Source organism: Penicillium verhagenii (assembly GCF_028828195.1).
Source record: "Penicillium verhagenii strain IBT 33310 chromosome Unknown utg000013l_segment0_segment0, whole genome shotgun sequence".
NCBI lineage: Eukaryota > Fungi > Ascomycota > Eurotiomycetes > Eurotiales > Aspergillaceae > Penicillium > Penicillium verhagenii.
Genome location: NW_026643177.1, coordinates 1,140,920 through 1,163,299, shown reverse-complemented (window position 1 = coordinate 1,163,299; position 22,380 = coordinate 1,140,920). Strand labels below are relative to the sequence as shown.

Sequence of the window (22,380 nt, the reverse complement as noted above, 5' to 3'; positions counted from 1 at the left end):
ATACTCATCGATGAGGAAATAGTAAAATTCCAAAAAAAGACTTCATTACGTAGTAGATTAATGACATTGTGAGGGTTTTGGTTTTTACGCGACGGCATCTACCGAGGTTGTTGCGACTCGCGAGCTTGGAGAAGTGGATCTGTAAAGGGTGTTGGCGCTGTCATTGGCGTTTAGGGAATCCTGTTCAAGTGTCAGCCTCATACCTCACTTGCGGCCGGAAGCCTTGCAAGAGCGAGATTGATGGAAGAGATTGGTGTGGTCAACCAAGGAACTAGATCGGGTTGATTTGGGCAATGACGTCCACGGCGGAGAAATAAGGTTCGGACCAAACGAAAAGTCGCAAAAAGTAGGAACAACTAAACCTGTGATGACGTTACCCCATCAATTCCAAAGAGCATAAATACCTTCAAACAACCACCACAAACTATCCTTCATCAATCACTCTACTCTACTCTTCCACAATCAATCACTTCTACCTTCAACCTTTCAACCTTCAATCTTTCAACCTTCAAAATGGAGACTGTCAAGGTTAGTTATCAACCGTTCCCTCTACTGTGACTACCAGTGGAATCTTTACTGACTTCAAGCTAAATAGTAGCGCCGCCAACTACGTCTCTGAGACCATCCAGGGTGCTGGCTCTACTGCTTCCAAGGAGGCCAACAAGCACGTCGCCAAGGACTCCGATGCCAAGGTCACCACCCGCGCCCAGGCCGCAGTCGATGCTGTCGGTGACAAGGCCGATGAGAAGAGCACGACGTCAAGGCTGATGTCCACAAGGGTAAGCCACTGTTTTATTCAACCACACAGGGAATAACTACTAACCCATTGAACAGAGGCCGCTCAGCACTAAGAATTCACTTTCTGAACCGAACGTCCATGCTCATTAAGCATCTCTCTACTTCGCTTTGGCTATGAGCCTATGACTCTACGACTATTATCTACAATATGTATTAAACAATAACAATTACCAATCTACAATATGTTTAAAAACACTCCTCTCCAATTCATTATGTACCATCACATTTGACATCTATACGTCTTGATGCTTGCAAGCAAAGGAAGCTCCATCCGAGCCCCAATTTGAAGCATAAGCTCGATCTATAAGCATCCGGCCGTTCATCAGCATCTGTAAGACCCTACCAGGCAGGTCAACACCGTAAATTTGCAAATTCAACTTACCAATTCAAGATCAGCCAATGCTGCTTCGGGTTCCTGCTCGGGTACCACCTTCCCAGCCCTAGGCTATTCGTGACGCTTTAACTTCAGGGGGCACGCCCTGGTGCGCTCATTGGCGATGGTGATTGTCTGTATCTCTCCAGACTGGGAAATAGTCACCTGGCTCGATTCTCAATCTTTATCCACCCATTCTCACATGCAACAGTCCACTCACTCGCCCTAACGACTGTACCCCCTAATCTGGATTACGACCAGTCACACCTGATCGTGTCCTCAGGATCATGTCGGCGGTATCTACTGGTGGCAGATGGGGTTGGATTTGATTGGTAAAGGCCGAGAGAGTCGCAATCTCGTTTCCAGGCTGCGCACCGAGCAAGAGTCGTAGTCCCGCGGCATAATGAACACCGCCGTCTAAAAGGTAGCCTCCTTGGTGGGTGGGCGTTCGTCGCCAGGGCTGATGAACTTGGAGATGATTCGGAGATTAGTGGGCTTTGAACAGGCGGGTGGGGATGGTCGTCTACTCCACTATTGAATTTCCAGTTCAGCGCCAGAAGCCCTGCTGATGTCCCTGGAAACCTGTGATTCTACCCATTCCCTTGATTTTCTCAGCGGCGTAGGTGTAGGTGCTTCAGATACCGCCAGTTCTCCGCAACGGCCCAGGTTGGTGTCCCCTGAGCTCGGTGCGATACCACTTGATTAAGGTCGACTGCATCCTGGAGATCTCGGCTATGGGCTTTTCCGAGAGGACATGTTTTCCAGCCAAGAGAGCTGCCTTTATATAGCGGGGCTGACTTTCAATGGACAACCTGTAATGGATGTCTGATTAGCTAGCAACTCTGTTGGGAACTGAAGTCATCGTTCATGGCTAACTTACGCGATGATGACAGCTCCGTGATCCGGGCGCTGTAGAAGCTCATCGAATGCCTCATCGAGATCTTCAGAGTAGAGATCAACTGAGTAGGAAACACCTTCGGCTAGGGGATCTGGCGGATGCTGCGGAAGCGTGAGTAAACAGCTTTGAGGACCAGGGTCTCTTTGATAGCGTCAATGGCAGGCTAGCGTCTTGAAGTTAGTGGTCATCTGATGATTTTGACGAAACAGAAACTATTTGCTCACGGCATGCTCCTCTTTGGCCCAGATCCCGCGTTGCCGAGCGTCAGCGGGCTCTTCGAAATTCAATCAAGTTTGAAAGGGTGGTTCAAATGTTTGGATTGATCCCGAAATATGTTACCCACTTACCTCCCCCAATAAGAGCGACTCCAATCGGTGTTGATTCAGCCATAAATTTTGAATGCTTCTCTAGGCTCTATTGAAACCCCTGTAAGTATGTGTTCAATGAGTCCAGGGACTTTCGGGCATTCGGACAATAAATTGCCTTTACAAAGCCACTTGTCAGACATTTGCCCCGCAAACAAGAGCTTCTTTGGCTGCGGTGTAAATGCCGAAACTTTCCAAATTTGGAAGCTTCCAAGGTTGCTTCAAGGCCCTCTCGGATCGTGGACCTTTACCTAGTCGGTTCCTCCGGTTCGGTGTGTACCAAGTCAATGTAAAGGGATCTGGTGTGACGTTGAGCACTAGGGGAGTTCATGGTCACAGACACTTGCGCTTGGAGACCTCGGGACAGGGCCTCAAAACAAATAACATTGGCTGGGCGAGTAGGTATTAAAGTAGATGATCAGCCTGCTTCTTCAATGTTGGTAGTTTCTGTCGATGGCATATGCGTCTAGGTGAAGCAGTCCATTGGCTGGGCACTCTGCCAGCCCGTTCAAACGTGAAAATTGCGGTATGAAATGACTAAAAAATACAATAGAAATACAAACTTTAGAAGGTTCATGATTAAAAGTCTCCACTATGCCCTGCCTCAAACGCCATTAATGATCCAGGTGATGGGATAGGTAAACAAGTCGCAATCTTCAATCGAAAATGAACTGCGGGGCTCAGCGACGACTACCAGTCCTCCGAGTCCCGTATTTGTGGAAGGCTTTGCATCCTTTTGCCTAGTTCGAAAGGTTTGCGCCCTTGTACTTCTTGAGCCTTTCTCATCGTCGGGCCTGTCTTCTTAATCTCCACTTTCCTTTTCATCGCTGCCCTCTTCTCCCTCTTCTTCATCTTCTTCATTTCCCCCAGTGTCTTCCTCGTCGGGACGATATCTTCATCGGAAGTTTTCTGACTGCCGTTATTGATTTCCACATGGAGTCTCGTCGATCGAGTTTCCCGAGCGGTTTGGCGAGTGCCACGGGTGGACTTGCGCCTCGAGATGGGGCGGGAGAGGAGCGCGGTTCTACAGAGAACAATTGCAATTAGTCGTGAGACCACACATGGCGGATAAGCTGTTTATAAATACCATCGGTATCTGCCACTGTGCTCCCTCGTCGAGATTCTTGCATGGCGACTCATGACTGGAGATAAGGAGCCTTCTGTAGCCAGTCGCCTCGAACATAAGGTCGCCGTATTCGTCTAGGGAAGCTCAAACGGGCAATATCGCTCAATTATTCCCTCTTCGTCTTCATTGGAGTCCACAATCGCCGAATCCTCCAATGCGAGTCTGATTAACAAGGGAAGTTTCACCAGGCTCAGACACATAACGTTGCTTACCCGTTCATTGAGAGCTTCCAGGTTGTAAAGATATCCCAACTTCTTCCATATCCCTGGGAATAGTCAAGTGCTCTCCATTGGCAGGTCCATATCCTTGGTTTTTGAGGAACTCTCATATGGCAACCATTCGAAAATGTTTGTGCACGCCTAGAGGAATGCGATCAAACGACTAGCTCCATTGTCCTCGCATTGCGCGCCACGTCGTGTATAATACCCACCAACAGGTTTCCATTTTATAATTGCTTTCAAAAGTGCAGTCTCCTGCTCATCAGTCCATGGATCAGTGAGTAGGTCAAAGTTCGCCTCAGACTTCTCGACGCTGTCGGTGGAACCGGGAGTGTCTGCGCTCGATTGCGCTGTCCAGCTTGCGGGGTGGTGGAATGGGCGCGCTTGGCCTTCTTGCGTGGAGGCATTGCGGATTTCGGTAGCTCCAGAAATTCAAAAACAAAACAAAAGAGGAGAGACGAGGAAGTTCTTAGAGGGAACGAGTGCGAAGTCGAATACATGGACATCGAAGGTTTCGTTATCGCCATGGTCCGTGCACGATAACCCAGTTGCGCGGGGCGGACTTAATCAATCGTGCCTCAACGCGTCGGAATCACTGCACATCTGTGTTTACGCCCAATGGGGATGAAAAATGTTCAGTGAACAGGAACACGATCCATTCTCCAGTGCGAGTCTATGGAGACTGTCGAGATTTACAGCAGAGGCTCTACAACCTTTGGACGAATTACCGTGGAACACGGGCTTGCCTGGTACGTCACGCCCAAACACCAAATGTTATGCTTAAGTGGTAGAAATGAACTATTGTTCCACGTATAGATTTTTCAGAATCAAGCTTTGCAGCCCTCTCCCTTCAATCGACAAGATCGACTCTATATGGAAATTGGACTTCTCAAATGACATTGAACCCCCGCAATCTGACACCGACTCGAGCCTCGATGCTTCCATATACACCTAATCCGACACATCAACAGATGGTGTACAAAATACGGACGAAAAAACGACATATGGGCATTACATGCGCTCCAAGTCGAGCCGGGATTTACAGCCCCTCTCAAGTCATGGGAGAAATTCCAGGCCCAGTCATTGAAAGAACCGTATCGGCCTATTTCAGCGAGTCGGGGACGGAGGGCTTCCTTATGCGGCACTGGCAGACCAACTTCATCAAAGGACAGGAAAATCCCGCCTACCGGCTTCGAGAAGATTTTTTTGTACAATCTCGGCCACGTCTAGGTCTCGGTTGGAATTCCCCGCTTTTTCGCTACAATCATCGAACCAAACAATTCGACAAATACCTGTCAGATGTCCGTGTATCTGGAGTAAGCCAGCCAGTCACTGACTCTATCATTGCAGACGTGCTGCGATGTGGTACAAACATGCAATATGCTCGGACCTTTGCAGGAAATCTACATACCAAGTTGAAGGACCTGGCGTCCGTCTTTGCCTTGCGTGATGCCATTGCTGTTAGCCTATACCATCTGGAGCGCCAAATCATCGGCCATTCAGATAACGTTGCTCCCCTCTTACAAGCGACCATATTGTTCAATCGCTGCGGAGACCTGATCGAGGCCTTGGCAGATATTGTAAGGGCAGTCGAAAAGGCCAACTCAGATGCCCAGGTCATTTCTATCACAATGGATCATGCAGCGTTCTTTGCCCAGAAGTATGGCTGGATGGAAAATTAGTGTGCAAGAAATTGTTGTTCGGGTGACTGAACCTTGGCTAGCATTCATTGAAGGCTGGATTGGGCTTCGACCCGAGGAATCATCACTGAAACGAACTATAATTAACGGCAAAACGTTCCTTGAAGTCGAGCGACACGATGATCCGACCAAGTTCAAGACTGGTCGCTCAAGGGTTGAATACTCGTATCGTCAAGAACATATGCCGTCATTTATACCTGTTGATCAGGCGCAGCTGATTTTCGAGAGCGGCAGAAGTCTGCGATTGCTTAAAAAGTCACACCCGCATCACCCTATTGCTCGGCATGACGTTCTTGCACGGTCCGGTCATCTTCATTTGCACTGTGCGATGACCTGGACAGAGATTGAACAAATTCAAAAAAGGCGCAAGATTATGAAGCGAAGCTTCGCGCCGAGATATTGAGATACCATAGGGGAGAATTGACAGAGACAACATTCTTCGAGCCCTCTGCCCAGGACCTTGAGATTAACAATGATGAAATCGTGGGAAACACTTTTGAAATCTTTGACATTGACGACAAGAAGCATGTATCGGACGTTGCGATGAATCAAACAACGCTATCGAACGACAGGGTCAGTGACATGCTCCAGAAAGCCAGGGGCGAGCTTGGTTTCAGTGATGCAGGAACACGTTTTGGGCCTGAGTTGGCATCTGAGTCTATCTATCATTTGCTCCAGTAATCGCAAATCAAGCACAACTCATTGACTTCTCATGTCTACATCATATGTTCAAAGAACATAAGGTGCGACATCATTTGAACCTGCAGTGGCGTTTTCAGCTGCTAGGAGATGGTTCGTTTACATCATGCCTCTCAAATTCGCTCTTTGACCCCGAGATGGATAGTGGAGAGCGCAAGGCTGGCAAAGTATGCGGTGGTGTTCATACCGGCTTGCGGTAGGAAGTCGTCATACCTGGCCACCTGCAAGTTCCGAGCTACGCCTCGTACTTATCGGCATACTTGGGGATTGTTACTTTTCCGAAACAGATCCTGGATAGCCAGCGGGATAACGAGCTCCCTGCTGGACTGAACTTTGAATTCGCGAATTATTGGCGACGAGATTCACCACGTAGAGACCCGAACACGATAGAAGCGCTCGACTTTCTTCGACTCCAATACAAAGCACGGAGACCCTGGAGACGCTTATCACGCCGCGGTCGTTGGGAAAATACGATCGTCTCTTCAAGCACTTGCTCCGCCTACTTCGCATGGTATCTGTTGTTAAAGGGCTATTCCGCGCCTCTACCTTTCGTGACGCAAGAAACATACTCCAAAAATTCAGGTTCGACGCTCAGCACTTCGTCCTCGCTGTCAGCGACTATTTTTTCCACGTCGGGATAGGGTCAATTGGAGTCGCTTCCAAAGCACGCTTGATAAGATCGAGCGTTGCCTTGATCGCGGCGATATAGATGGCACCCTCGAGGCGGCCCATTCCGTGCCCCGTCTCCGCGATTTACACGAAGACATTCTTGACCAAATGTTGTTTGCCTTCTTCCTGAGTAAACGACATGCAGCAGCCGCCAAGTTGCTCGAAGATATTTTCAGTACAATCCTGGCCTTTGTTCTATTTTCCCGGGCTGGGGGAAATGAAGGCACTGTCCATCATTTGCATTCTACTTTCCGGAAACAGGTGTCTGCCTTGGTTGCATACTTGCGTGCCTTGGACACAGGGAAGGGCGCATCTAAATCTATGGCGAAGTCGGCAGGCTTTTTCGGTTCCCGTAACGAGCCAACTAGTGTATTTGAACATCTCCGAGTGCGGTTGGAGGTGAAAGATTATTATTGATACGGCTGAAGATGGCTTGAAATAAATTTCTTGCTCCTCCAGGCGATGCTTCAAAAATCCTTTAATTTATTGGGCATACAAGCGAAGTACCTAAAGCTTGTATAGAGATAACGAGACAATCAAAGTAATGTCCGAAAATGACATATCAGAAGAAATGGAGATCTGACTCTGCCCAGCCTTGATCTAGGAGAATCTTGCGAGCAGACTTCTCCATCGCCTCTGGCCCACAAATGATGGCCATACTATCCTCTCCAGGCGCCGCGTACTCTTTGATCAACTCTTCAGAGATACGCCCCCCGGCGACCGACCCATTTGTCTGACGCCTTCGACAAAGTATGCACGACGGTGCATTTGCGGCTGTCAACAGCCACATACGCATCAAGCTCAGCTCGACAAAGGATATCTTCTTCTAATCTGTTGCCATCGAGGACAACACACGTAGTAGGATCCTGATGATCCAGCATGACGGCACGCAGAACCTGGAAAATGGGAGTGAGACCAGTCCCACCGCAGATCATCTTGAATGAGCGGACCTTGCGCTCTTTACCGCTGATCGTGACCCGGCCGTTTCCAAGATACTCGAACCGACCTGTGGGTCCTTTGCAGTCTATCTCGGCTCCTACGACCAACGCATCGAGTGCCATGGTCATCTTGCCGCCGGGGATATTTCCAGTCGGGAAATAGATTTTGACTAACAATTCCATCTTTCCTTTCACGTTTGTGTCGGAGATGGGGGTGTAGGATCGAATGATTGCTTCCTTGTTGGTTGGGTCTGGGACTTTGATCATCAAGTGTTGGCCTATTGGTAGGCCTAGGGATTGTCCGTCGTGCTCTAGGTCAAAGACGAAAATTTTGGTGTCCCATGATACGTTCTTTACCTCAGAAAGCTTCATTTTTGCCCATGAGCGTGACTGGAGGAAGATTGAGCGTGGTTCAGCTGAAACTGCCGTCGAGTCGCTGTTGAGAGATTCGAGGGAGGCTTTATCCAGCGTTCCAATATGATATTCGGGCATCATTAACTTGGCCGTTTCGCTGTCTAATATGGGAGTTAGCAAGGCCAGCTTTTGCAAATAATATCTTCGGCTCCAAGCTGTACTCACGGATAGCAAGGAAGTCCTCTGAAACATCCAACCCGGCCGAGAAGTGATACTGATTGCTCCACCCGGATGGCCCTCGAGAAACCCTGTCCCATCATATACCTCCCCACTCACAACGAACCAAGGCTTTTCAGCACTGCTATTTGCCTTGAGCTCTTGTAAATCAATAACACGACTCAATCCCTCTTTCTTCATATTGATTTCTTTCACGGGCTCCGGCTCAACGGGGAACTTCTCCCTCGATTTTCTCGCCCAATTTCCATTTGTCAAATCACCACCTGCTTTCTTGGCCTTTTCCATCCAACCTCCAGCCCTTGCAGGATGAGTTGGGTGCTCAAACTTGAGGCGTTTGCCTTCTTTTGTGATTGTGACTCGGAACCAGGGGTTGTTCATCATACCCAGGACGGACCAGTACATGTCTCGGGGTTGCACCATCATTCCATCGTCCATGGCCCTGACAAGCAGCGCATCGCTGCTCTCCAGGTCGGAGACCGGTATTTCAAGAGACCAAAATGACCAGCAGAAACAACTTTCCCGTTTCCACATGTCCACCTTTCCACCAAAAAGATCGCCTTCGAAATCTCTGTACTTGTCTTCGGCGTACTCAATGTTGGCAAGTCGCCATGCTAGAAAAAAGCAACCAAGTTAGCATCGAAGAACTCGATAAGGAAAACCAACCAAAATTATTCCACTGAGCCTACATTTGCCTTTGTCAAGAGAGATGTCAACTCTTGTTATTCTTCGACCACCTCCCGCGTAGGCGTACCCTTTCGCCGTATATGTCGACCCGGCAGTTGTCAAGTCCAGTACTTCCTCATGCTCGGGGAAGGCCGCCACGGAGTTGACATTGAGATCATAAATGGCATACCGCTCATCAGTCCACCATTTGGTGTCCTGGGCCGCCATCTCCGGCGAAACCATTGTCCTAATTTCTGTCAGGACTTCTGAATGGTATCCAAACGCTCGTGGACAAAAATAATTACTTACGGTAACACCCGGTTATCGTAGATGTGATACCAATTTTCACTGGGCGCCTCAGTCACAATGAGCTTCTTAAGCCACTTGACACTCCGCCCACCAATCTGTCCAGGCACCACTGCTCTTAAAGGTCTACCATGATCTGGGCGCAAGTCCTCGCCATTCATCTTATGAGCCAACATGATCCCTCTGTTGAAGTCCATAGCCAAGTTTAATTTGACGGATGTGCCATAATACCCATTTGGCTGCAGAGGCAAGTTAGTGATTCGGCCTTTGGTTACTTCCTAGCGCTTGATGTTCTTGGAAAAAATCGGCTTGAGACCTACTAGCTTATCGGCTCCTTCCATGCACACGTACTTGGCTTTTTCGGAGCGGCTTTGCACTGCGTAGGATATCGGCCATCATGGGGCCGGTCCATAGTGCCGTTGAAAGTCCAGCCGGGCCCCATGAGAACCCTTTGGACTTTCGGACTGTATTTTGTTCTTTTCGTCTGTTTCCGGCACAGACGAGTGTGATTGGTGTGGTGATTTGATCGTATTTTTGAAGGATATCTCGAAAGCTTAGCGTTATTGGGGTTTCCACTAGGCTAAACTATCTGTTAGCTGCTTCCAAGCTTCTAATCTTCAATTGTTTTCATATTTTCATTTTTCTTCCAGATGTCTGCTTCGATCATAACCTTGGAAGTATATGGGACCTTACCCTTCTATGCTCAGTTCCCAGTTGGGTATATCTTCATCTCGGACTTGCGGTACAGGGCCATGATTTCGAACGTAGAATAGTTCCGGTGATGTGAGGAAGCCTGAATAACTTGGCATTAGTCATATATGCTCAATGATCTACCCGTGGACGGCACGTACCTTCTTTGTATAACGCGCTAAGTGGTGGCTCAACGTTGAATGGATGAATACCAGTTAATCGGATAAGTCGTGGATCACGGGGAACATGGCTATCGGGCGTGCCTTTATCCACTTCTAGAATCTCGGTCGGGTTGACTGATGGAGGAGGGAGAGGGATGTCATACTCCTTGGGAGTCGGTAGATCATGAAACCGGGCCCCCTTCGTCGTGAATGAATCGTCCTTTTTGACGAGTGTCTCTGTAAATGTCGCCATTGTAAGAGCGAGACCGGTCAATCTTTGAAGACGTTGACGATATAATTTTTTCTTGCTAAATCCCACTGCCCCGTTCTGCTTATCTAATAGATTTGTATAGAAAAAAGTGGGCTTTGAGATGAGAAAAAGAAATTAAACATGCATTGTTTCTTTTTTCCCCAGTAATATGATACTCTGGAGTAATAGCTGGGGAAGATAACTGTCTATGTAACGTTTCTTCATGTCCGTCATAGATACTCTCTATCTCCGCGGATTTCCCAAGGTTTCCGGTCAGGAAGTGGCGAGGTGATCGTCTTATTTCTTAGTCAGAGAGACAACACATCAGAGAATAAGTGGAATCAGTGGAATAGATCCTAGAAAATAATAAAGTAAAAAGAATAAAACATTTCACCCGATTCATCTTATCAAAGGGTTCAACGGTGGCCAATCATGTCGTGGCTATAATCGATTATCGTATCTCCGCGGAGTCCAATGCTTATCATGTCTGGACTCTGGGATGTGACTTTGTACTACATGTTGAATTCACTGCTTTTTTTTGTTTCTCTTTTAAAACTTAGCCATGGCCGTAATTTATGTATTTAAAATTTCAAACTTATCTCAATTCCATCTTGCACCACAAGTATGCCGGTGCTGGATGGGCTTCGATATGGCGAGCCAGTTGATGGCAGCCCGAGCTTGAATGATCGCCCGAGACAGAAGATCGTAATCGTTGGATTGGGAATGGTGGCTATTTCCTTGATGTATGAGAAAGATTGATTTTGAAAATGAACCGACAATCTAGAAACTAACATCATCAGTGAAAAAATCATTAAACAAGACACAGACCAACGCTATGATATCCTCGTTATCGGAGAGGAGGCCCATGTCGCCTATAATCGTGTTGGTTTGTCCTCGTTTTTCGAACATCGCAAGATTGAAGATTTGTACTTGAACCCCAAGGAATGGGTACGTCTCCTCTCCCATGGATAGTGCATTAAGTCAAGAATGTCTGGGTCTAACAATTTATTATAGTACGACTCCATCAAAGAGCGGACCTTTGACCATCACATCAATACCACAGTGACCTCAATAAGCCCAAGCAACAAAACTGTCCAGACGTCCACCGGTGAAACAATCACCTACGACATCCTTGTCCTCGCAACCGGCTCCGATGCAGTTCTCCCCACCCGTACTCCAGGCCACGATGCCAAGGGTGTCTTTGTCTACCGCACTATCTCCGATCTGGAACGGCTGATTGACTTTGCATCTCAACATAAAGGCGAGACAGCAGTAACCGTCGGAGGCGGACTGTTGGGTCTCGAAGCCGCCAAGGCGATGACCGATCTGCAAGATTTTGGCAACGTGAAATTGATCGACCGAAACAAATGGGTATTGGCTCGTCAGTTGGATGGTGATGCCGGGTCATTGGTCTCTCGTAAGATCCAGGAGCTGGGACTTGATGTGCTGCACCAGAAACGGGTCTCAGTCGTCAATACCGACTCTGACAATAATGTTACCGGAATCACATTTGAAGATGGTGAACACATTGATTGTTGCTGTATTTGCTTTGCGGTAAGTCAAGTCCCCTTAATTCTTTATCCTTTGTTTTTTCCATGGAAAGATGCTTATCATATATGGATGGTACAGATTGGCGTCAAGCCCAGGGACGAGCTAGGAGCGTCAGCTGGTATTCTGTCCGCGTCACGAGGAGGGTTTGTTATCAATGAGAGGTTTGTTTGTCATCCCCGCAAAAGCTGGATCTCTATCTAATTTATCTAGCCTCGGAACTTCAGTACCAGATATTTATGCCGTGGGAGAATGCGCCAGCTGGGAGAATCAGACCTTTGGAATCATCGCGCCTGGAATTGAGATGGCCGACGTACTAGCCTATAATCTCACTAATGTGGACAAGAAGCCTAAGAGCTTTACACGACCGGACTTGAGCACCAAGCTCAAGCTCCTAGGAGTCGATGTTGCCTCATTTGGCGATTTCTTCGCCGACAGAGATGGACCCAAGTTCCTCCCGGGTGATCGACCTCTCATTGGCAGCAATGCTGGTGATATACCTCCCGTCAAAGCCTTGACATATAAGGATCCATTTGGTGGAGTCTATAAAAAGTATCTGTTTACCATGGACGGTAAATACTTGCTTGGTGGCATGATGATCGGGGATACCCGGGATTATCTCAAGTTGAATCAGATGGTTAAAGCGCAAAAAGAGTTGGAAGTTGCTCCCAGCCAGTTCATTCTTGGAGCGCAGAATGAAGGCGAGGAAAATGCAGATGACCTGTTTGTACACCCGTGTCGGTACTTCTACAATATTCGTACTGACAGACTTCACAGTGACGATAGTACTCAGATTTGCGCCTGTCACAATGTGACCAAGGGCGACGTGGTCGAGAATATCAAGAGTGGAACTTGTACGACAATCGGTGAAGTGAAGTCTTGCACAAAAGCAGGAACCGGATGTGGCGGGTGCATGCCCTTGGTGCAATCCATATTCAACAAAACTATGCTTGAGATGGGACAGGAGGTGTCCAATCACCGTGAGTACAAAAAGATTCCGAATCGCAGAGAACATGCTAACTAACAAAAATATAGTCTGCTCGCATATTCCCTACTCTCGTGCTGATCTTTACAACGTGATTGCGGTCAAGCAACTCAAGACATTTGTGGAGGTTATGCAAACGGCAGGAAACAAGCCTGATTCCCTCGGCTGTGAGACCTGCAAGCCTGCCATCGGATCTATTTTGTCGAGTTTATTCAACCCACACGTAATGGATAAAGGTTATAACGAATTACAAGACACCAACGACAAGTTTCTGGCCAATATACAGAGAAACGGAACTTTTTCTGTGGTGCCTCGGGTACCCGGTGGAGAAATTACAGCTGAAAAGCTCATTGCTATCGGCACAGTTGCCAAGAAATACGGGCTCTACTGCAAGATTACAGGTGCACAACGTATTGACATGTTCGGTGCCAAGAAGCAGGATCTATTGCCTATTTGGACTGAGCTGGTTGACGCTGGGATGGAGAGTGGCCATGCCTATGCGAAGGCGCTGCGAGCTATCAAGGTCAGTTATTCACAATCACACATTCTGTAACACAATGTTAACCTTCTTAATTGCAGAGCTGTGTGGGCTCTACATGGTGCCGGTTCGGTATTGGTGACAGTGTCGGCCTCGCAATCCGATTAGAAGAGCGCTACAAGAGTGTTCGTGCTCCGCATAAATTCAAGGGAGCAGTATCCGGCTGTGTACGTGAATGTGCGGAGGCACAAAACAAGGAGTACGTTTTAATTGCCCAGTTTTCGTACCTTGGAGTCCAAAGCTGATGACAAATTTCTATTAGTTTTGGCCTCATCGCCACAGACAAAGGCTTCAACATTTTCGTTGGAGGCAATGGTGGTGCAAACCCCCGCCATTCCGAGCTACTAGTCAAAGACGTCCCATCAGAGATGGTCATGCCCATCGTGGACCGATACCTGATTTTCTACATCCGCACCGCCGACAAGCTCCAAAGAACAGCCCGGTGGATCGAAAACCTCCCCGGCGGCATCGACTACCTACGAGAAGTGATCATCGACGACAAGCTCGGCATCTGCGCCGACATGGAGCGTCAAATGCAGGAGCTTGTCGACAGCTATTTCTGCGAATGGACCGAGACAGTGCGCGACCCCAAGCGACGCAAGAAGTTCCAGCAATTCGCAAACACAGACGAGACCGTTGACACGGTGGAAGTCATCCAAGAGCGCTCACAACAGCGTCCTACATACTGGCCCAAAGAGTCCGTCACCGAGGATTTCAGGAATCATCAGTGGTCGGGTCTCTCGTGGCAACCTGTTGTCAAAGCCGATCACTTTTCCGACGAGCCGCCCCAGGTTTCTTCTGCAAATGTCAAGCGTGGAGATACGCAGCTGGCCGTTTTTAAAATCAAGGGGAAGTTCTACGCGACGCAGCAGATGTGTCCGCACAAGCGCGCGTTCGTGCTGTCGGATGGCCTGGTCGGTGATGATGATGCGGGGAAGTACTGGGTTTCATGCCCGTATCATAAACGCAATTTCGATTTGAATGGTGAGCAGGCAGGCCGGTGCTCGAGTGATGAGAGTATGAACATTGCTACTTTCCCCGTGGAAGAGAGAGATGACGGATGGATCTATATTAAATTACCGCCGGTTGAGGAGTTGGATTCGGTTCTTGGGACGGAGAAATGGAAGGTCAGGAAGGGAGAAGCGCCTGATCCATTCCAGAAGATGGATAAAAATTATAAGGGGATGAGAGGGAAGAAGGTGGCCCATGGCGATGTAAGCCGGCCAACGGTCAAGCCAGCTCAAGGGATCGACTGGTGATTTTTTTGCATGAGGAGCTCGGACATTTCAAGCGCTGGTGTTATGGTGAAGATTCCAATGTTACCTGTTAGTCTTTTTACCCATTGGCGCAGAATGTACAATGCATTACTTGTTATCCATATAAACCATCATGTAGAATATTCGAAGATATTCTATCTCTAAACAAGTACATGTATGTATGACTCAAGCGCTATTCTGAGTGCGACCTATCAAGTCCAACAATTTACGCCACAAACGGTGCCTCGACTCGGACAATAATGTGTAGCCTGTAGGTACATGCAAAGCGGGCGTTGGTTCAGAAAGCAATGTACAGGTAAATTGAACTCCGAACTCCGTCATGACGACCAAGGCTTCATTTTCATTTTCATTCTCATTCATCTGAGTGTACTCCATGTTCTTTCTGCGCGTAATATTTACAACGAGAAAATCAACAGCGACACTCGTTACAACAAACTTAATGTAAGAGCTTGCGCTGTCGGGAGGTAACACGCAAAGCTAATTTTTTCTATCTTTCCAGATCCACCATGTCCCGCCAGCCAACGCCTACAGACCTCAGACACCACCTCTCAAAGCTAGTCACTTTGAAAAACGCCCAAGCCGCTATGCCCGCCGCAATGCGGAACCTGCCTGTGATGGCCATAGTAGCAGGTGGGATTATCGCGAAAGTGACGAATGGCGACAATGTCATTGAACGCCATTTGCTAGGCAAGCCATCTGTCGAAAAGGAGTTTATCGCCTTGCCCGAACCTACTACAAAAGATTCATGGGGCCAGCCGGCTACTGGGCTAGGGGGAGAACACGGCCAGGTGGCAAGCAACTCCTCTCATAAAAAGTAACCACTCTATTGTCCAGTCTTGGAAGGAATACTGGTCACAGCCCTAGGCAAATCTCCATTCTGGTACTGCAATTCATATACCACAGATGTACTATATCATGATTTATGCACAGACCTTCATGCCTACTAGTAGTAGTCTGTTTATTCTGGATCCAAGTGAGACACGACCATGTCGCAGAATCCGCGGAGATGAGCAGGGCCAGCTAGAAAGTCAAGAAGATCTAGATTGACATCTTGAACTCGTATATCCGAACTGACCGAGGGGGATTATGGGCAGTGTTCAAAGTTATGACCCGGAAGCAAATTCTAAAGGAAAATGCAATCGAGATCTGCTCTTAAAGTATTTCCGCGGAGCTCAGACCGATCCTCCAAGACCCACCAATGATTCACTGCCGGGTTCCTATCGTGACGTCCAATGAGAAGCGATACATTTATCAATGACCCTGGATGCGGGAGTTCCCAGAGTGGAACGAACCTTGGCATTTGCAGCCCCAGATTATGATTATACGGGGCATAGTTAGGGATTTCTTGATGACAATGGGTCCCGCGGAGTTGCTTCTTCCTATCATTGATTCAATTGTTCAATGCTTATTGTACAGTCCACTTTTCATGCCTTATCGGCACCTCTTTTTTCTTATCGCGTACATTCTTGGTACATGAACCTTACTTGAAGTTACGGGAAATATGGGCCACGACAAGCAATGTGTTTTCTTTTCTTTTTTTTTTAACCAATTCACTAGTAAGTCTAGTATGGTCTAAGATGCCTTTGATACGGGGGATATCACTGATACGGTACATTTACAGTTCAAAAATACCAAGAAAAGAAATTTCCGTCAAATGAGATTCCTGTGATAACCCCCTGTGCTGGTGCTTTTGCTTGACTAATCTGCTATTTCACCCGATAACTATCCACTTGAGCTCCGATTATATTACGCGCCTGTCGATGCAGCACCGTCGCATTCACTTTGCTCCAAGGTTCTCTCCAAGATTGTCCATCTACCACATATATAGCAAATAGATGTCCTCTTCTGTACAAGTGCCGACCTTGGCTGAAGACATCAAGACACCAAGACCTAAACAAATTACATCTACTACTTTCCCAAAATTCCCATGATAGAAGTCGATTATTTACAAGGGAGCACCTAAGCACAACTCGATTGGGCCCCACAGATACCAAATCCATTTATCTCACGGTGTCGCCTACCCTATTCAAGACTCTCATTTCCAAGCAACCAGCCTATCACTCTAGTCGGCTATCGATATAATACTACTTGCCCGCAATGGCCACTACATTCTTCAAACTCCTCGTTTCTTCGCCCGAAATCGATTCTTCTACCCGCAAAGCCAAGTCCATCCCGGTGCTCAACCCATTCAACCAATATGGACGAGTATTCTTTTTCTCATGGCTGGGCTTCATGGTCGCATTCCTGTCCTGGTATGCCTTTCCGCCATTGGTAAGTCATGAAAATGCATCCAAATCTCCCAAATACGGCGAATCCAACGAACCAAAGCTAACATTTCTCCTCGCCAATCTTTAGTTGACCGTGACAATCAAAAAAGACCTGCATATGACCCAGACACAGGTGTCAAACTCAAACATTGTTGCACTGCTCGCAACGTGAGATTCCCAAAATCCAACCCCCCAGGTGCCCCCACCTGGGCATAAGAGTTTTCATCTTGCTAACAGAACCCACAGACTTCTTGTGCGGGTAATTGCTGGTCCACTTTGCGACCGATTTGGTCCACGCTTAGTTTTCGTCGGACTATTACTGGCTGGAGCCATTCCAACAGCTATGGCTGGCCTGGTTACCACTCCGAACGGTCTAATTGCTTTGCGGTTCTTTGTCGGCATCCTCGGCGGCACATTCGTTCCTTGCCAGGTATGGTGTACGGGATTCTTCGATAAGACCATTGTCGGAACGGCCAATTCTCTAGCTGGAGGGTGGGGCAATGCCGGTGGAGGAATTTCCTAGTAAGTGTCCTATGTTTTGAAGCAGGTAGACATTGATAACATACTTGCGTCCGTACCTACCAGTGCATATTGAAGTGTCTAACAAAAATCCCTCTAGTTTCCTCATGCCAGCCATCTACGACTCCCTGGTCACCTCCCAAGGTCTCACGGCCCACAAAGCCTGGCGCATCGCCTACATCGTCCCTTTTATAATCATCACAGCCGTCGCTCTGGGTATGCTATTCCTGTGCGAAGATACCCCAACCGGCAAATGGTCAGAACGCCACCTCTGGGCTAAGGAAATGGGCTCAAACATCCACGTCACAAATGGGGAGCCCCTTGACCTAAGCTCCGGAAGTCCCTCAGCCAATCCCTCTGGTCCCCCCTCAATCTATAACAGCAAAATAACCGCCGACGTGGAAAAGAAAGGCGGCGCAGAATCCCCGTCGCAAATATCCGACAAAGAAGCTCCAGCAAGGGGACAAATGTCCACTCTCAGTAGTGACATCATTATCGCGCCCTCGCGCAGAGAAGCTCTGAGCGTCGCGTTCAGTCCCTCGACGATGGCCGTCGCCGTCCCGTACGCATGCTCATTCGGCGCCGAGTTAGCTCTAGACGGATTCCTGGGTACGTACTACGCTGCGAATTTCCCGAAAATGGGACAGACGGAGTCGGGCCGGTGGGCGGCTATGTTTGGGCTGTTGAATATCGTCTTTCGTCCCGCGGGCGGTTATATGGCGGATATGGTATTCCGAGCTACGGGAAGCATTTGGTCGAAGAAGCTTCTGTTGACGTTTTTGGGTGTCATTATGGGGGCTTTCTTGTTGGCTATTGGGTTGACGGACCCGACTCATGAGGCTACTATGTTTGGTCTTGTTGCTGGTATGGCTTTCTTTTTGGAGGCGGCTAATGGGGCGAACTTTGGTCTTGTTCCTCATGTGCATCCTTATGCTAACGGTAAGTTTATTCTCTTCCTTCGCCTCCTCTCTTTTTTGATGGGTTGGTACTAATATGTCTGGATTCAGGAATCGTATCCGGCCTCGTTGGCGGGTTTGGAAACCTTGGTGGAATTATATTCGCGATTATATTCAGATACAATGAATCGCACTATGGTCGGTCCATCTGGATTATGGGCGTGATCTCGTTGGTGGGAAATGTGGCGGTTAGCTGGATTCGTCCGATTCCCAAGACTGCAGTGATTCAATAACGATATTAGTTGATGATGGTTATTTTTAATGAATCAATTTGAAGTTCGATCGAGCTATGTCATTGTTCAACGTGAATTTAGACTTTTAGTCTCGGCATCGCCAAGCAACCGGCATCGGCACGGGTAACGGGCTTCGGGTTAGTGCCCCCCGAACGTGGGTTAACGATGCGGCGAAGGCGGGGCATGTCAACGAGATTGGAACGCCTCCTTTTCTTAATCCTTACCTATCTTCTTGAACTTTGCCTTTAACCTTTGCTATCAAACCATCAATATGGCTCCAATTCGCCGTATTGCCCAGATTGTTCACCTCAAGCCTTCGGCCGTGGCAGCGTATAAAGAATGCCACGCGAACGTCTGGCCGGAGGTTCTGCAGCAGATCAAGGACTGCAATATCCAGGACTGTGGGTTTTGTCCTCCGCCCAAATATGAATTTCGATTGCTGATTAGCTCAATTGTTTGGCTTCAGATTCAATCTTTTTTGATAATGACCGCACCCTCTTTGCGACTTTCAAGTACGTCGGAACTGACTATGAGGGCGATATGGAGCTCATGCGAGCCAACCCGAAGGTGCGGGAGTGGTGGGCTATGACAGATGGAATGCAGGTAGGATCAAATCCCAAGGTACCGTGTCATATTATCCTGGGTTTAAAGACTAATACACTTGGCCTTTTCCCCAGGAGAGCCCCATTCCTGGTGCCGTTGGTAGTGCCGATGGGCCAGGATGGTGGAAGGTATTGGACGAAGTCTTCTATAACGAGTAAACTTGGCCATCCAATCATGTATATAACTTATTATGAAATATAGTATCAAGCTGATATGGATATCCGATGTTTAACGCTTGAAAAATTGGTCGATTCTCTTCTGGCGGGAATCATGTACGGCACTGCCAATTCCTCCACGAGTCCGGTGTAGACCCGCGAGATGCTCTTTACTATCAACCGCCATGATTTTCATAGCCCAGCCATTCAGGAGCGTATCAGTGCCCCGATCAGAATTACTCTGTTCTTTTGGGGCCGGGATTGGCTGAATTGATAATGTCATGAATCCTGTATTCGACCAACTGGGTGAGAAGAGAGCCGCTGGGCCATTGTCTCGGGAAGGATCGCCAGTCGCCAAAGATATATCCATTGGGTCGAAGAGTTCGACAAGTCGATTCCACAAGACTCGTAGAAAAACACCATGGGAAACGATGGCGACGTTGGCACCGGTCTCTGAATAGTCGAATAGTAAGGGTAACAAGTGCTCGTTCAGAAACGAGGTTGCTCGTTGTCTCATTGAGATCACGGTCTCTCTCTCTTTATATGTTGGATTCAGGCGATTGTCGGGCTGGGGATTCTGGGAGGGCGGGGCATTTCCCCGTTCAGGTCTAGTAGATGTAGACTGTATGCGTATACCTTCCAAGGAACCAAAGTCTCTTTCTCGCAAGTCCGATGTTAATATGGCTGCCAGTGGTCTGTCATGGTCTTGTGGCTGGCGAAGGCAAATGCCTGCAGCTGTGAGGTGGGCCCGGCTGAGATCCGATGCAAAGACTTGACCAAAGTGTATCGCGTTGGATGCGAAATGCTTCGCAAGAGATTCTATCTGGAGTGTGCCGTGGTTTGTGAGGGCCGAGTCAGTGGTGCCCGCCCTGTGGCCTGTCAGCAATTTGCAGCGAATACTGATCCTAAGATATTGGTTCTCACCATGCCTGGGCTACATTGTGCACTGTTTCTGCATGTCGGATGAGAAAAAGCTTCATGTTTTGGGAATCCTCCATCGCATCAAGACGGACTGGCTACTGTACATTTGATCAACTAATAGATTTCGCCACTTCTCACGTGACATATCCAAAAAAAATCTCACATCTGAATAGTTGACGATTTCTAATGACAGCCTTGTATGCACATGTGGATGACATCTGGAGTGAGCGAGATCATCGATCATACCCAGGTGGAAAACCCAATTGTTACTCTACTGGTCCCCATCTACGAAGTATATCCAGACCAATACCAAAGAAAGGAAGTGGGTGAGGGAACGATGAGATTGCATGGACATTGGAGCAGTTAGAACTGTGAACGAAATTGCCTTGAATGAAACACCGAACTAATTGCTCCGAAGATATCCCCCTAAAAAGTAACAAAAGTGGTATCCATGACCCATCAACATCACATCAGAAAATAAACGCCGAGTGGCCGAAGCCAGTCCCCTCATTGAATTGTGGTGGAACTTTTTAAGAATTTTGAGCGAACCGAAGAACTTGTCAGGAACAGTCGACATGTCGCTTATGCGGAAAGAGCACGGATCTTCTCCTGGACGCGGACCTTCTTCTGCTCGCGAGTGAGACGGACGACCTTGTACTTCTTGGACTCGGCCTTCCACTCCTCCTTGGTCTTCTTGGGCTCGGCATCCTCATCCTTCTTGAAGGGGTCCTCACGGATGGCGGCGTGAGCCTCAGTGTAGAGCTCCTCAAGGTCACCGGCATCAACCTCATCCTCGATGTACTTGGTGAACTGGGACTTGTAACGCTCCTCATCCTCATCGGCGAGGGTCTCCATGTACTCGGAGACGTGACCAGCCATGATGTAGTTGCGGAGGAGGTCAGCATCGAGCTCCTCGGTCTCGATGTCGTAACCGGGGAAACGGCGGTCGGAGTGGGGGATGAAGACACCACCGTCGGAGGCACCCTTCATGGCAGCGAAGACACGGTTACCGGTGGAGGTGCGGACAAGACCAACATCGAGGAAGGCCTTGAAGGGACGGCGCTCGCCATCCTCGGTCTCAACGGCCTCGACGAGAGAGTGCTCACCGGTGGCCTCATCGACACCCTTGAACTGCTCAGCGAGTCCGAGCTTGGTAAGAGCACGGCGGGCGAGGAGCAGACCAGTGGCGTAGGCAGCGGCGTAGTTGGTAAGACCCTGGTTGACACCGTAGGCCTTGAGCTCGTGGGCGTAAGCAGCGCACAGAACCTTGTCACCGGAGATCTCAGAGTAGACGATCTGAGTGATGATGTCGCGGTTGGTGAAGCGAACAACCATGCGGTACTTGGGGGCGTTGTACTTGTTCTTGGCCTGGGTGATCAGGCGCTTGCGAGCATAGTAGTCGGTCTTACCCTCGCGACGACGGCGGTACTTAGTCTGGAAGCGACTGGAGGGGTAAAAAAATCAGCACATAGTCAAACAATTGCGCATGCGACAAAAAAAAAACCTTTCGAATTCTTGTCGATGACAGGGGGAGTATAAAGACTTACCTGAAGTAGGCGTTGCTCTTGACTTGCTTGGAGAAAGGCTACAAGAAAAATCCGCGAGTCAGCAATTAGCGCTTCAGAATTTCGTCCGAAGCATCTTGCAAAGACCCTACTCCGGTCGAAACGGAGGGAAAGATAATATGGCAGAATGGTGTATTTCAACCATTTGCTGAGGCAAAAACACTCACCATGTTGACGGTTGCCGGTGCTGAAGCCTGTGGTCGACGGTTGGAGAGAAAAAAGAAAAAGTTGAAAGTGCGGCGATTCTTTGTGGGGGATTTCGCTTAGCGTGGGCTGCATCCCGCAACCCAAAAATGCGGTTGGCGACGACCGTCGACGACCACAACAAAAGTTCCGGCTTAAGGACCATTGCACTTTTGGCTTCAACC

The 22,380-nt window shown here is 48.4% G+C and overlaps 10 protein-coding genes across 10 annotated transcripts; 6 read left to right on the top strand and 4 right to left on the bottom strand.

Moving 5' to 3' along the window:
* Window positions 1-513: 513 nt before the first annotated feature.
* Window positions 514-851, top strand: N7466_011684 (glucose-repressible protein; the record flags this gene model as incomplete). The annotated part of the gene is made up of 3 exons (XM_057171073.1): window positions 514-528; window positions 588-779; window positions 837-851. 3 exons carry the CDS (start codon window positions 514-516, stop codon window positions 849-851), a joined length of 222 nt encoding a protein of 73 aa, XP_057015794.1.
* Window positions 852-1,805: 954 nt separating this feature from the next.
* On the bottom strand, window positions 1,806-2,459 carry N7466_011683 (uncharacterized protein; the record flags this gene model as incomplete). Its single annotated transcript, XM_057171072.1, has 4 exons — window positions 1,806-1,983; window positions 2,052-2,170; window positions 2,294-2,343; window positions 2,417-2,459. 4 exons carry the CDS (start codon window positions 2,457-2,459, stop codon window positions 1,806-1,808), a joined length of 390 nt encoding a protein of 129 aa, XP_057015793.1.
* A 2,377-nt stretch (window positions 2,460-4,836) lies between these two features.
* On the top strand, window positions 4,837-6,159 carry N7466_011682 (uncharacterized protein; the record flags this gene model as incomplete). The annotated part of the gene is made up of 3 exons (XM_057171071.1): window positions 4,837-5,394; window positions 5,423-5,801; window positions 5,849-6,159. The coding sequence occupies 3 exons, from the start codon at window positions 4,837-4,839 to the stop codon at window positions 6,157-6,159; spliced, it is 1,248 nt and encodes a 415-aa protein (XP_057015792.1).
* Window positions 6,160-7,544: 1,385 nt separating this feature from the next.
* Window positions 7,545-10,448, bottom strand: N7466_011681 (uncharacterized protein; the record flags this gene model as incomplete). Its single annotated transcript, XM_057171070.1, has 8 exons — window positions 7,545-8,299; window positions 8,364-8,412; window positions 8,475-8,986; window positions 9,062-9,285; window positions 9,348-9,583; window positions 9,696-9,924; window positions 10,038-10,137; window positions 10,196-10,448. The coding sequence occupies 8 exons, from the start codon at window positions 10,446-10,448 to the stop codon at window positions 7,545-7,547; spliced, it is 2,358 nt and encodes a 785-aa protein (XP_057015791.1).
* Window positions 10,449-11,069: 621 nt separating this feature from the next.
* N7466_011680 (nitrite reductase) lies at window positions 11,070-14,775 on the top strand (the record flags this gene model as incomplete). The annotated part of the gene is made up of 9 exons (XM_057171069.1): window positions 11,070-11,188; window positions 11,246-11,393; window positions 11,460-11,999; window positions 12,075-12,157; window positions 12,207-12,716; window positions 12,771-12,973; window positions 13,029-13,501; window positions 13,558-13,715; window positions 13,779-14,775. The coding sequence occupies 9 exons, from the start codon at window positions 11,070-11,072 to the stop codon at window positions 14,773-14,775; spliced, it is 3,231 nt and encodes a 1,076-aa protein (XP_057015790.1).
* Window positions 14,776-15,299: 524 nt separating this feature from the next.
* Window positions 15,300-15,611, top strand: N7466_011679 (uncharacterized protein; the record flags this gene model as incomplete). Its single annotated transcript, XM_057171068.1, has 1 exon — window positions 15,300-15,611. One exon carries the CDS (start codon window positions 15,300-15,302, stop codon window positions 15,609-15,611), a length of 312 nt encoding a protein of 103 aa, XP_057015789.1.
* Window positions 15,612-17,686: 2,075 nt separating this feature from the next.
* Window positions 17,687-18,571, top strand: N7466_011678 (uncharacterized protein; the record flags this gene model as incomplete). The annotated part of the gene is made up of 1 exon (XM_057171067.1): window positions 17,687-18,571. One exon carries the CDS (start codon window positions 17,687-17,689, stop codon window positions 18,569-18,571), a length of 885 nt encoding a protein of 294 aa, XP_057015788.1.
* A 468-nt stretch (window positions 18,572-19,039) lies between these two features.
* N7466_011677 (L-rhamnose mutarotase) lies at window positions 19,040-19,529 on the top strand (the record flags this gene model as incomplete). The annotated part of the gene is made up of 3 exons (XM_057171066.1): window positions 19,040-19,169; window positions 19,235-19,371; window positions 19,446-19,529. 3 exons carry the CDS (start codon window positions 19,040-19,042, stop codon window positions 19,527-19,529), a joined length of 351 nt encoding a protein of 116 aa, XP_057015787.1.
* A 70-nt stretch (window positions 19,530-19,599) lies between these two features.
* N7466_011676 (histidine phosphatase family protein) lies at window positions 19,600-20,506 on the bottom strand (the record flags this gene model as incomplete). The annotated part of the gene is made up of 2 exons (XM_057171065.1): window positions 19,600-20,395; window positions 20,451-20,506. The coding sequence occupies 2 exons, from the start codon at window positions 20,504-20,506 to the stop codon at window positions 19,600-19,602; spliced, it is 852 nt and encodes a 283-aa protein (XP_057015786.1).
* Window positions 20,507-21,029: 523 nt separating this feature from the next.
* On the bottom strand, window positions 21,030-22,182 carry N7466_011675 (60S ribosomal protein uL18; the record flags this gene model as incomplete). The annotated part of the gene is made up of 3 exons (XM_057171064.1): window positions 21,030-21,891; window positions 21,995-22,032; window positions 22,180-22,182. The coding sequence occupies 3 exons, from the start codon at window positions 22,180-22,182 to the stop codon at window positions 21,030-21,032; spliced, it is 903 nt and encodes a 300-aa protein (XP_057015785.1).
* Window positions 22,183-22,380: the final 198 nt, after the last annotated feature.